General features: G+C 39.1%; 1 protein-coding gene across 1 annotated transcript in view; it reads left to right on the top strand.

Moving 5' to 3' along the window:
* KDM7A (lysine demethylase 7A) overlaps positions 1 to 14,261 on the top strand; it is an 86,531-nt gene that overhangs the window by 62,206 nt on the left and 10,064 nt on the right. Inside the window, exons 10-12 of the mRNA XM_081102476.1 lie at positions 2,675 to 2,766; positions 4,991 to 5,080; positions 12,835 to 13,044. Of these exons, the coding sequence (XP_080958602.1) occupies positions 2,675 to 2,766; positions 4,991 to 5,080; positions 12,835 to 13,044 (392 nt within the window). The remainder of the gene's footprint in view (positions 1 to 2,674; positions 2,767 to 4,990; positions 5,081 to 12,834; positions 13,045 to 14,261) is intronic.

The following is a 14,261-nucleotide window of genomic DNA, read 5'->3' as shown; positions in this document are numbered from 1 at the left end:
TGTGTGTGTGTATATATATATATATATATACACACACACACACACACACACTACATATATATATAGATGTGTTCCCAAATATTTGCTTTTAAAACTCCAGGGCATAATTTTCATGTCTTGAGAGAATGAGGTAGTGCCTGTGCCATTACCATTTTATGCCCACTATGCTGGCCAGTATAAGGCACCTGTTAATACAAACCAACTGGATGTCAGGCTGAGTCTAGTGGAAGAAAAATGTTTGGGGTTTTGATGGGGGAAAGGAGAGGTTGTTAGTTATCCCTTTAAACTTGAAAGCTACCTTTTTTATGTGGAATTTCAGATTTGGTGTTTTATCTTTTGGTTTAAAAATCTTTAAGCAAGCAAATTGGAAATTGCATATCACATTTCCTTTTATTCTTTTTTTTTTTTTTTTTTGCTTTTCATTCAGTTGTGCCCTTGAGAATGCAGTTCATCTGTTTTTGTGTTGTCTAACTTGTCCAGTCCATTTGCAAATAGTGCTACTATTATAATTAACTTCCAGAAGAAACAGATATAAGCAGATTAAACAGTAAAGTCTATTCTACACATATTTCTTTTTCCATGTAAAAGTTACATGAGAATAAAAGGTGAAATGAAAAGAAACAACCAGAACTTGCTTCCCAGGATAGCATGCACAGAATTAAATGATAAAATAAAAAAAATTATTGATTGCAGAGAGGAAGGGTGAGGGAGATAGAAACATTAATGATAAGAGAGAATCATTGACCGGCTGCCTCCTGCACTCCCCACACTGGGGATCGAGCCTGCAACCTGGGTATGTGCCCTGACTGAGAATCAAACCATGACCTTATGGTTCATAGGTCGATGCTCAACCACTGAGCACACCAGCTGGACAAATGATAAACCTTATTTATGGTTTCTTTGCTCAATGAAAGGTCTCACTGTCTTTAGGAGGAAAGAATAATAACCCCATCCCACACCTGCAGCACAGCATACAGGGAGATGTCAGTGGTGCAAATGTCTGTGATGGAGGTAGGAGCCCACGGATGAGGAAGAACAGGTGCTCTCTGCACCAGATCAGTCTCTGCTCCACAAACAACTCCTTATCCTGAGTCTCCGCCTTGTCCAGTGTTTTCAGGTGTTTTTGGTGGCTGCAGGAATGTCACAATGGACCGTACAGTTGTCATCTATAGTTTCTAGTAAAATTCTAGACATTAAAGTTCATAGTCTCCTATCCAAGTAGAACCCTAGATATATATACATAAACACTTACAGATGTTCTTGTTTTCTGGAAATAAAACCCAATAACTGAACCCTCCAGATTAGAGATTGGCAATTCAAAACTCAGGAAATTTCAGAGTACTTTTATCATTGTTTTTTTTCTCAACAGCACACACATGCACACACACACGCCCTTAGGTGATGCTTTTCCCCTAATTTCTAAGAGGGGTTTACCAATCAAATTAAGAATTTATCTGAAAGACAAAATCTTGCTGTTCTTGCAGTCATAAGCAGCAGATTGTTTAGTCTGAGAATGGGTTAGCCTTTATTTTAGTCCATTGAGAGTTAAGAACAATTGAGATCTGATTAGAAAACATAATCCTGTACATTAAAGTAAAAAAAAAAAAAGATTACTATAAAAGATATTTGCAGGTCAGGTTTAAAGTGTTTTCATTTCATCTGCCAGGTCAGTACAGGATACCTGGCATTACTAGTGTATCTTCAATCCCACTGAGGATAGAGCCAAAGGACCATTATATCAGTGCTACATCTACACACTCGTCCTGGAATCAGGAATGGTGGTCTTGTTACCCCATCTTATATTGTCCTTTCATCGCTGACCTTGTAACTTTCCATTGCAGCCTGTTATTTCCAGCTCTTAGACTGTTATAGGCTTATATGATAGGTTAAATGTGGGAGGATTGGGAAACTCTTAACTAAATTTAGTGTCAGTAATAATAAAGCAGTGACCAGTTTGAGGTTTATGTAAGTAAATTAGCCACAGGGCAGAAATAGAAATCTTTCACTTTTGCTTCAACTTGCCTGAGTTGTAGACCACATCTAATGTATTTTATATGAATTTTAGATAATCAATTTGGTTTAAAAACCCAGAAGAGTCTGGGTTTGTGGGTGTGGGTGTGTATTTGCAATAGTGAATTATGTCATGCCCATAGTGAGGTGTATGGATCACACATTGCCTACACATACACTCTCGTACAGTTTAAAGAGTTATAAGCCTGTCACTCAGGGTGGGCAGAAACAGCCTTGCCAGCACCCTAGTCATGCTCCTTATTTTTCTTGTTGCACCCTCTCCTTCCCTTTAAGAGAGAACCTATTATCCTGACCTTTGTGATAATTCTTTTTTTCTGCTTTATCACCTATGTCATAAACTAAAATAGTTTAATTTCTAGACATCTATGAATAGCTTAATACTGACATTTTTTGTGACCTGTTTTTTACTCAGTGTTATGTTTGTGAGCTTGCTTTTAACTTGAGCATTTAGTACAATGACACTTAGTGTAATTCTGTTTTTGTTTTTGTTTTTTTGCTTTTTCAATCAGTTGTTTATTAACCTTTCCCTTTCTGTTAATTTGGAAGTTATGCAGTTTGACATTTGGTGGTTACTCAAAATGTAAAGTTGATTCATTTATCTTTGAAACACTTAACTCCTTTCCCTGCCTCTTCCATCCCACAGAACTGAAAGAAGATGGTTTCCAGCCTCAGACTTACCTAGTACAGGGCGTGAAAGCACTGCATACTGCTTTAAAATTGTGGATGAAAAAAGAAGTAAGTCGTTTTCTTTGGTGAAATAATTGTTATTTTTTATATGGTAAGTTCAGGAGAATGGAGTCCTCAAGCTGTGTGGCAGGAGTAGCCACAGTAGAAGGACTAGAAACCATGCTTTCTATATAGTACAACCTTCATTTTACGTACAGTAATACAAATGGTTTATGTTTCTGTGAGAATTAAGTACCTCAGTATTTCTTAAAGCTGGAAAGGAAAGTAATTCAAGTATACTTAGGGTACTGACTAAGAAATGAACATGTAAATGTAGACTAATAATAAGTAACTGAGCTCTCATAGTGTGCCAACCACTGTGCTTAGTTCTCATATCCATAAACTAATTTAATCTTCAAAGCAACTATATGAAGTCTGGGTGCTGTTATAATCCCCATTTACATGTGGGGAAGCTGAGGTTCAAGGAATTTAAGTAACTTGCCCAAGAGACCCGGCAGAGCTAGGATTTAAATCTAGGTCCCTGCAATTGCAAAGCTGATGCTCTTATCCCTCTGCTAGACTTAGGAAAAAATGAAAGAAAGGGAGGCAGAGTTCAAGCCGGAGCTTTCCATTTTCACTAAAATGTGGTCTAGTTGTTGGCATTTGAATTCCTTCTCTAAGAGGTGGTCCCAGATCTCCTTTTGGAGTTGGTATGTCCTTCCCTTACGCTTCCATTGCACATTTCTTGTGCCAGTGGACTAGGATTATTTCAGTGCCTGTGTTGCCCTTTATAAATCCTTATGTATTATGAATTGTTAGTTTTAATTAGTTACTTTACTAATTATAGTAGTCTTTTGAGGTCTAGAGTACAAGGTTACTACTCAATATAAAGCAAAATTTACTATGAGACCAGTCCATCTTTATCTCAATCTAAGAGGATTTTATAAGTTAACTAGGGGCCCGGTGCACAAAATTCGTGCACTGGGTGTGTGTGTGGGGGGGGGGAGTGTCCCTCAGCCCAGCCTGCCCCCTCTCACATACTGGGAGCCCTCAGGCGTTGACCCCCATCACCCTCCGATCGCCTGATCGGCCCCTTGCCCAGGCCTGACGCTTCTGCCAGAGGTGTCAGGCTTGGACAGGGGACCCCCATCTCCCCCCGATCACTGGCTCTGGCCCCCGCCCAGGCCTGAGGCCTCTGGCCCAGGAATCATGCCTGGGCAGGGGACCCCCATCTCCCTCTGATCGCTTGCTCCACCCCCCGCCCAAGCCTGACGCCTCTGACCCAGGCTTCAGGCCTGGGCAAGGGGACCATCATATCCCCCCAATCCCCGGCTCAGCCCCCCGTCCAGGCCTGATGCCTCAGCCAGAGGAGTTGACCCTCATCACCCTCCAATCACCAATCACCGGATCGGCCCCTTGACCAGGCCTGAGGCCTCCGGCAGAGGTGTCAGGCCTGGGCAGGGGACCCCCAGTTCCCCCCAGTTGCAGGCTCCGCCCCTGCCCAGGCCTAACGCCTCTGGCCTAGGCATCCGGCCCGGGCAGTGGGGACCCGTAGCTGCAGCGGCCCTGCGATCGTGGGCTCCGCTTTAGGCCCAGGCAAGGGACCCCTAGCTCCTGGGACTGCCAGCTTCGACCGTGTCTAGCTCCCATCGCTGGCTCCACCCCTACTTCCTGCTATCACTGGCCAGGGCGGCAAAGGTGCCTGATTCTCCGATCATGGCTGGGGGGCAGGGCAAAGGCGGCCCCAGGGCCACCTTTGCCCTGCCCCCCAGCTCTTAGCTCCCCCCTGGGTTTCCAATCACTGTCAGTGGCAGGGGGCTTCTTCCTGCTTTCCCTTTCGCCTCCCTGCATTGTGCCTACAATATGCAAATTAGCCGCCATCTTGTTGGCAGTTAACTGCCAATCTTAGTTGGCAGTTAGCTGCCAATCATAGTTGGCAGTTAACTGCCAATCATAGTTGGCAGTTAACTGCCAATCATAGTGGGCAGTTAACTGCCAATCATAGTTGGCAGTTAATTTGCATATAGCCCTGATTAGCCAATGAAAAGGGTATTGTCGTACGCCAATTACCATTTTTTTCTTTTATTAGTGTAGATAAAGATCTCCTTAGAAGATCTTTTAATAAAGATACCTTAGGAGGTATCACACCAACCACATGAACTCTGAGTCCTGGCTTATTAGTATTTAGCTGTGTCTATAAAATCTGGAGAACCCCAAAATTGGCTTAATAAGTTTTTTACATATTAAAGTATAAGTAACTTTGGTTGTTTTGTCTTTGTTAATCCAAATACAGCTTGTATCCGAACATGCCTTTGAAATTCCAGACAACGTTAGACCTGGACATCTTATTAAAGAACTTTCTAAAGTAATTCGAGCAATAGAGGTAAGAGTACAAACTGTCATCTAAACTCTTGGTTATTATCTGCTTTGAGAAACCAATAGATCTACCACTACACTACAAACCTCTGAATGTTCTTATGCACTTAAAAAAAAAAAAAAAGACAATGAGTAAGTCTTAGAAACAGTTTCTAGTTCCCAGGTTTCTAAAGTCCTAGAGAGAAATTTAGAGAGTTGTATCATGATGAGGTAATAAGGAAGTTATTTCAGGTTACTCCAAAAATAAAAAATACAGAATTAAACTTTCTAATCCAGTTCATTTTAGCTGTGCAGAGATGAATACATGTTTAGTGATTAGGAAAAGAGGAAATGTAAGGTGAGTGAGTAGAACTAGGTTGGAAAGAGGAAGATATTAGTGGGGTGGGGCAAGGAGAGCTGCTCGATTGGAAATATTAGAACAAGTTGGTTAAGCAAATGCCCTTTGATAAAAGCCCACAGAATCTGAGATTAGGTGTTTTAATTAATCACTTAGGAGCTATTTTAGGTATTAAAGAAAGGAGGTTTTAATTAAACTAATTTAAGAAGGTGGTTCTATTAATGTTTAGCTTGAACTGAAAGGAAATTAAGTGGAGGAATGGAGGCTAACTCAATTTAACAGCTCAGATTAGGTCTGTGTTTGGGGAATGGAAAGGGGTACAGCTAAGAAATATTAAAAGGATTTGCTATCCTTGACTAGAATAGTTCATGTAATTCCCACTATATTCAGATACAGTAGAAAAAAATTTTAAAGATATTTTTATTGATTTCAGAGAGAAGGGGAGAGGGAGAGAGAAATAGAAACATCAGTGATGAGAGAGAATCATTGATCCGCTCCCTCCTGCACACCCCTACTGGGGATCGAGGCCACAACCCTGGCATGTGCCCTGGACCGGAATCAAATCCAGGACCCTTCAGTCTGCAGGCTGATGCTCTGTCCACTGAGTCGCACCAGTTAGGGCGAAAATTTTTTTGTTTAATTTTAAAGATGATAGTAATTGCATACAGATTTTTAATCAAAAGTCACATATATATGCAAATATATATCTGTATAAATCTCAACAACCCAAAGTAAGGACGGTGTTGGTCTATATGAAAAACTATAAATCTTTACTTTGGGAAGTAAAAATACTTGAATGAAATTTCAGAGATACGAAATTTCTGAAATATGTCAACTTCAAATTAATATTATAAATTTTAAATGGTGAAATATACCTGAAAGAATAATTGGACAAAAATAGCAAACATAGTGTTTTGTTTTTTTAACTGAAGTGTAGGGAGTACAGAAGACAGCAAGATGGCCAGTAGAAAATGTGCAAAGAAAATATATAGGTATTTCACTAAAGAAGAAAAAAGAATGGCTATTCCAATAAAAGTATGAAAAATAATCTCAATATATGAAAAAGTATTTAATCACATTTTGCCAAATAACTTACGATTTCATATGATCATTTATCAAGATGGCAAAAATAAAATCCTATTGTCTATCATTGATAGTAGGAGTACAGATTAGTTTATGCTTTCTAAATGGCATGTCCCTTCATCTAGCAGTTTCACTTTAATCTAATAAATAAGAGGATTCCAGTTGAACTTGGAAGATTAAACATATGTGCTTACCATTATTACTGCTTGGGACCAAAATGATAGAAAAAGAATAAAAAAAGACATCTCTAAGGACAGAGAGAATAATAGAGATGAAGATTCCAACGAAATTTTGGAAGCTGGAAAGAAATGTACAAGTGGTGACTTATTTAGCAGACCAGAGACCTGAAACCTTTGTGGGAAATAAGGGAAGACCAGGAACAGGTCTTATTTATACAGAATCTTAAAAAAATCTTCCAGAGTTTTTTGAAGGACCTTCAATATGAGAGTGGAGGTAGGATTGAACAGGATTGATTAAAGGTCTATTTAAGAAATGAATTGCTCTCCAAATCCCTGCCTTAACACACATAGAAAACTAAAGGTGTAATTGTTTGAGAAGTTGAATTTGAGATTGTAGACTTTGCATTGATTTTAGAAAGAGTGTAAGGGAGGGGGAGAGAGAGAAAGAAATGTCAATGTGAGAGAAATGCATCAGTTGGTTGCCTCGTACAAGGACCAGGGCTGAGGATTGAACCTGCAACCAAGGTATGCACCCTTGACCAGAATTGAACCTGGGACCCTTCAGTCCGTGGGCCGACGCTCTATCCACTGAGCCAAATTGGCTAAGGCAGCGGTTCTCAACCTGTGGGTCATGACCCCTTTGGCGGTTGAACAACCCTTTCAGAGGGGTTGCCTAAGACCATCCTGCATATCAGATATTTACATTACGATTCATAACAGCAACATTACAGTTATGAAGTAGCAACAAAAATAATTTTTTTTAAAATATATTTTATTGATTTTTTACAGAGAGAAGGGAGAGAGATAGAGAGTCAGAAACATCGATGAGAGAGAAACATCGATCAGCTGCCTCCTGCACATCCCCCACTGGGGAAGCGCCCGCAACCCAGGTACATGCCCCCGACCGGAATCGAACCTGGGACCCTTCAGTCCGCAGGCCGACGCTCTATCCACTGAGCCAAACCGGTTTCGGCGCAATGAAAATAATTTTATGGTTGGGTCACAACATGAGGAACTGTATTTAAAGGGCCAGAAGGTTGAGAGCCACTGGGCTAAGGCAAGCTTGTGGTCTTTGGAACACTGAGCCCAGCGAGGGAGGTAGGTATCTTATGAAAACGAGGATTAAGTGACAGTCTGCATAGTGACTGCTTCTTCCATTTGGCTTCTAAAAGACTGGCAGTCTGCCGAAGCCGGTTTGGCTCAGTGGATAGAGCGTCGGCCTGCGGACTGAGGGGTCCCAGGTTCGATTCCGGTCGAGGGCATGTGCCTGGGTTGCGGGCACATCCCCAGTGGGAGATGTGCAGGAGGCGGCTGATCGATGTTTCTCTCCCGTCGATGTTTCTAACTCTCTATCTCTCTCCCTTCCTCTCTGTAAAAAAATCAATAAAATATATTTTAAAAAAAAAGACTGGCAGTCTGGCCTGGACCTCTCAGGACCAGAAGTATATCCACTGATACTGAACATTGGTGAAACCCACCAGTTGACAAAGCCCCACTCACAGAGTTCCCTATCAGCTTTTTATTACATACAGTGAAATGTACAATTCTAAGAAAACTTGAGTTTTGACAAATGTGTACACCTGTATAACCAATACTCCAGTATAACCAATGAGATATAAATCATTTATATCATCCCAGAAAGTCCATTCTTGCTTGCCCCCTTCTAGTCAATCTTTGGCTACCACAGGCCACCACTGTTCTGACCTGTTATCATCATAGATTAGTTTTGCCTATACTTGAATTTCAGATAAACACATTCATATAGTTTGTACTATTTTGGTGTCTGGCTTCTTTCACTCACATGCTTTTGAGATTCATTCATGTTGTTGTGTTTGTCAGTTCTTTTTTATTGCTGAGTGGTATGGTATGCCATTGATTAATATGCCACAATTTGTCTTCCATTCTTCTGTTGATGGCTATTTGGGTTATATGCAGACTTGGCCATTATGAATGAGACTGTTATGAACATTCTTATATCTCTTTTGGGTTAAATATATGTTTTATATTCTTGGATAAATACCTGAGAATAGAGTTGAGCCACAGGAAGTGAATTTAAAATTTGTGAGAATCTGCCAGTTTTCCAGAGTGGTTATACCATTTTACATCCTCACCAGTAATGTGCAGGCATGGTAGTTATTTCGTATTTTCACCAATATTTGTTGTTTTCAGCCTTTTAAATTTTTGCTATTCTAGAGAATATGGAATATTATTTCAGTGTGGTGTTAATTTGCATTTTCCTGAAGATTAAAGATGAATACCTTTTTGTGTGCACATCATTTCTGTATACTTTTAGGAAGTTTAAATTTTTGTCCATTTAAAAATTATTGTGTTATTATTGATTTGTAGGAGTTCATTATATGTTCTGGACACAAATTCTTTGTCATTTGGCATGCAATCATTCATATCTATATAAAATAACTAACATTTACCTACAGCTTGTATCTTTTCATGAGCAAAAACTTTTAATTTTGAAAGTTTAGTCTATCAACTCTTTTTGTTTTTTAGTTAGTGTTATTTTGTGACCTCCCGAGGAAATATTTTTCCACCCCAAGGTCTTAAAAATACTTTCTATTTTTTTTTTTCCCAAAAAGCTTTTGCATCTAGGTAAATGGCCAGTCTTGAATTTTTGTGTATTGCATAAGATAAAAAAAGACATTTCCCCCCATATCTTTATCTCGTTTTCTTAGCACCATTAGTTGAAATCATTAGCTTTTTAATGTTTCCTTTTAAAAATACATGGAGAGCCCATAAGAGTTTCAAAGACAAAGACCAAAAATAAATCAGAAAAAGGAAAAGTATTCAAAGGAGACAATCATTAAATAAGCCTTCAGCTCAAATCCAAGTATAATTGATATCCTTAGGGGAGAAAAAAGTAAAATTGGTTCTATGAAAAAAGGACAGGAGGGTGCAACAAAGGAGCATTCAAAGAAGAAAGAAAAGGAGTTCTTGGAAATTAGAAATTAATAGAAACAAAACTTAGTAGAATGGCTGGAAGATAAAGTTGGGAAAATCTCCCATAAAGTTAAAAAGAAACAGAAATAGGACAGAAAAATTAGAAGGTCATTTTATACAGTCATCATCAAAATAATAGGAGCTCCAGAAAAAGATAACAGAGAAAACCAGAAGATTTTCAGAGGACTAATCAAATAAGTTTTAGAATTCAAGGACACATCTTCCCAAATTGATAGCCTTCCAAAATGCCAGTACAGTGAGTGAAAAAGACATCAGCCAAGGCACATTATGGTCAAATTTAGAGCATATGTAATAAAGTACATCTGAAAAAGCATTAGGGAAGATAATATGGGTCGTTTACAAAGAATTGGGAATCAGAATAACATAAAATTTCTCAACAATAACACTGCAAACTAGAAGACAGTGGAGCAAAGTCCTTAAAATCCTGGGGTTGGGGAATGCCAGCATACATGTCTGTATTCAGCCAAGCCATAAACCAAATATGATGGTAAAATAAAGATGTCAAAGAGGCAATTCTCAAACAATGTACTGCCCATGTGCTGTTCTAAGAAAGAAGGAGTAAACCAAAAAGGAAGGTTCCCTGGAATTCATTCTTCCAACAAATACTGAGTACCTATTGCAGCTTTGTACCAGGTAGGCTAGGCAGAGAGCAGTGAACAAAGGTCCTGGCAATGGAGCTTAGAAGTAAGAGGCTACCCATAGATTTTGTTATATCAGGAATTGGCAAGGTGCTATTAAGAAAAATAAAGAAGGGAGGTCAGAGGTGGTGGTGGTGGCGGCAGTGTTATATGGTGGAGAGGGAGCAGGTCAGGAAGGGTCTGTGATGACATGTGCAGGTACAGAGAGCAGCCGGTCCAGGATGGATCAGGAGAACGAAATCCAAACGTAACTAGATGCCTCATACTTTATCTGGCAATCCCATCCAGGAGGATGTCTCCAAAGAAAAATATAAATTTGATTAATTACCTAATGTGTTTGAATGTTTGTATTCTTCCAGTGGAGAATTTTGGGATTAATTAGTGATAAGTACATACTAGAAAACAAGCTGATGGAAGTGAGGCAGTTATGAACTCAGGGAAAAATCAAAGGGTAACAAGGAAAATAATGTTATGTAACACTGGGTTGTAAATAGTTTTTACTGAGTCCAATTTAAATACTGAATATTGAAGGCAGGGCAAGTATGTGTACATTTAGGAGAGGATGCCAGAATTAAGACTTCCTTCATCTTGCATAGTAGGAATTCAGTGATATAGCTACAGGTAAAAAACCAAGAAATAACAGTATAAACGTTACTTAGAAATTCAGAGGCAAATAACTGAAAGAAAAAAACCAAACAACAAAAACAGCTGCAGGAGTTGCAAGTGCTGGCTGTATACCCGAAAAAATTGAAAGCAGGGACTCAAGCTGATATATGTATATGCATGTTCATAACAACATTATTCACAGCAATCAAAGATTATGTCATGGGAGAATGGATAACCAAAATGTGGTATATGCATGCAATGGAATATTAGCTTTATAAAAGAAGGGAATTCTGACACATGCTAAAACATGGATGAACCTTGAAGACATTATGTTAAGTGAAATAAGACAGTCATAAAGGAACACATATTGTATGATTGCATTTATATGAGGTTCCTAAAGCAGTCAAATTCATAGAAACAGAGTAGAATGATGGTTGTTAGGGCTAGGAGTAAGGTGGAATGGGGAATTACTGTTTAAAGGGTACAGAGTTTAAGTTTGGGAAAACTTAAAAGTTCTGGAAATAGATGCTGGTGATAGTTGGACAACAATGCGAAATGTACTTAATGCCACTGAACTCTGTACATAAAAATGGTTAGAATGGTAAATTATATCTCTGTTACCACATTTGTTATATGTATATGTATAATTCCCATTCCATCCAGAGAATGGGAATTGGCATGGGGAAGAGTAGATTGCAACTTTTCATGATATGCTTATAGAATTTTAATTTTTCAAAACTATATAGATGTGTGACTTTGCTTTAAAAAGCAGTTATTTTTTTATTTTATTTTATTTTATTTTTTATTTATTTTTTTATTGCTTAAAGTATTACAAAGGGTATTACATATGTCTCCTTTTTTCCCCCGCCCTTGACAATCCCCCGGCCTCCCCTACCCCCCAGTGTCTTATGTCCATTGGTTATGCTTATATGCATGCATATAAGTCCTTCGGTTGATCTCTTATCCCCTCCTTCTGCCCCCCTACCCTCCCAGCCTTCCCGCTGCAGTTTGAGGCAGCTCAGCCTCTGTATCTATTTGTGTTCATAAGTTTATAATGGTCTTTATTATCCATGAATGAGTGAGATCATGTGGTATTTTTCCTTCATTGACTGACTTATTTCACTTAGCATAATGCTCTCCAGTTCCATCCATGCCGTTGCAAATGGTAAGAGTTCCTTCTTTTTTATAGCAGCATAGTATTCCATCGTGTAGATGTACCACAGTTTTCTAATCCATTCATCTACTGATGGGCACTTAGGCTGTTTCCAGATCTTAGCTATGGTGAATTGTGCTGCTATGAACATATGGGTGCATATATCCTTTCTGATTGGTGTTTCTGGTCTCTTGGTAAAAAGCAGTTATTGATTTATGCAACTATGTATGTGAAAAAATTTACATTGGGCCCTAGCTGATTTGGTTTAGTGGATAGAGCATCAACCTGTGGACTGAAGGATCCCAGGTTCGATTCAGGTCAAGGACAGGTCAGGTTGCGGGCTCAATACCCAGTAGGGGGCATGCAGGAGGCAGCCAATCAATGATTCTCTCTCATCATTGATGTTTCTCTCTCTCCCTCTCCCTTCCTCTCTGAAATCAATAAAAAAATATTTTTTTAAAAAATAATATTTTAAGAAAAAGTACATTAGAAGCAGCCTGACTGACTAACTCCTAGTAATTTTTAGGTCAGTAAATCATACTATAGGTATACACCAAAGTACTACACAGCCTTTAAAATTATATTGAAAATCAAGGAAATATGTTCATAGTATATAATTACGTGGGGGAGAAAAGGAAATAAAGGTCTCAGCAAAGCTGTTTATCTTATTATTGGGTCTTTTTTTATATAATTAAATTGAATGGTTTTTCTTTCCTAAAATATTTCTGTGGCTGATTACTTAGGTATGTATGTAGCCTTATTATAAAAATACTCTGAATTGAATTCTTAAAGGAGGAAAACAGCAAGCCAGTTAAATCTCAGGGAATTCCTACAGTGTGTCCAGCTTCACGATCCTCAAATGAAGCAACCTCCCCATACCATTCCCGACGAAGGATGAGGAAACTTCGAGATCATAATGTCCGAACTCCTTCTAACCTAGACATCCTAGAGCTCCACACAAGGGAGGTCCTCAGAAGATTAGAGATGTGTCCTTGGGAAGAGGCAAGTATTATATTTCATGATGACAAAGAGAGACTTCGTTGTTCCTTAAAGTTCTTCAAACGGTTACTCAAAGGAGAATAGTCTGACCAGTCTTGTTATCTAATCTTCCGTTAGCATTGTGTAGGGGTCAACAGTGCTTATGCCTGTAGAAGGGGGCGGTGGTGCTTCAACTTTCTGGGCATCAGTGCAGAAGTAGGATGACTAGATCTCATTCATTTACTGACATGTTTATTGAGCGTTTACGAAGGCCATGCTCTTACAGGCTCTAGAGAAGATGCCAGAGTGAGCACAACTTAAGTCCCTGCCTTTGTGTAGCTTCCATCCTAGCTCAGGTTGGAAGGATGGGAGACAGATATCTATATCATAAAAGGCCTGTGGTCGTGACACTGTTACGACGTCATGACCACAACCGGTCACCAGGGAGGAGTCAGTCTGGGTCCTGCCGGTGCTGCGGGTCTGGGTCTTGCGCAATATCATGTGCTGGGCCTCTAGTGTTAAAATAATACAATTTCAAATAATCATTATGAAGGAAGCCAAAATAATAGAGCAATAGAGTAAAGGGGCTTGGGATGGCTGGCTACTTGAGCTAGGGTGGTTAGAGAGCTCTCAGGTGGTGACATCTGAACTGACAAATAATGGGAAAAAGTTGGATACACAGATCTGAGGAGAAGTATTGCTGGCAGAGGGAAAAGCAAGTGCAAAAAGCCTATCCCTCACCCAATAGCATCAGCATGAGTGACTGTTAGAATAAACCCATTAAAGTTTGAGAAATGCTTGCCTAAAGGACAAGGGGGCAGGCAGTAATCTGATCAATATAGGGCCTTGTGAAACTTGGTAATGAGTTTGCAACGAGATCTGTATCATACATAATTTTACATCTTAAATAGAGGATAGGCAACAATTTAAAATGAACAAAATGGAGGTATCTCTGAATTAAAATATTTTAAAACAATATAGAAATTTTAACTTCAATATTTTAAATGGTGTAGAATTTTTTTTATACTTTTTAAAAATTTTGTTGTTCTAAACCTCCTTAACCCATAGCCATCTGGGAGAAGATTTAGCATGTTATGAAAGGTTCTATTTATTATTAAAGAAACATTTTCCATAGAAAGGAAATATTCTGTATGTATTAAAACCAGTTATTGTATGCCTTTCTGTCACATAGTGGCCTTTGTTCCTAGTGATAGCAGTGTGGTGACCTGTAAGCTGCTGCC

This window comes from Myotis nattereri, assembly GCF_964212035.1.
Source record: "Myotis nattereri genome assembly, chromosome: 11".
In the NCBI taxonomy this organism is placed as follows: Eukaryota; Metazoa; Chordata; class Mammalia; order Chiroptera; family Vespertilionidae; genus Myotis; species Myotis nattereri.
The sequence above is the reverse complement of the archived record's forward strand: the minus strand, read 5'-3'. Positions and strand labels throughout refer to the sequence as shown.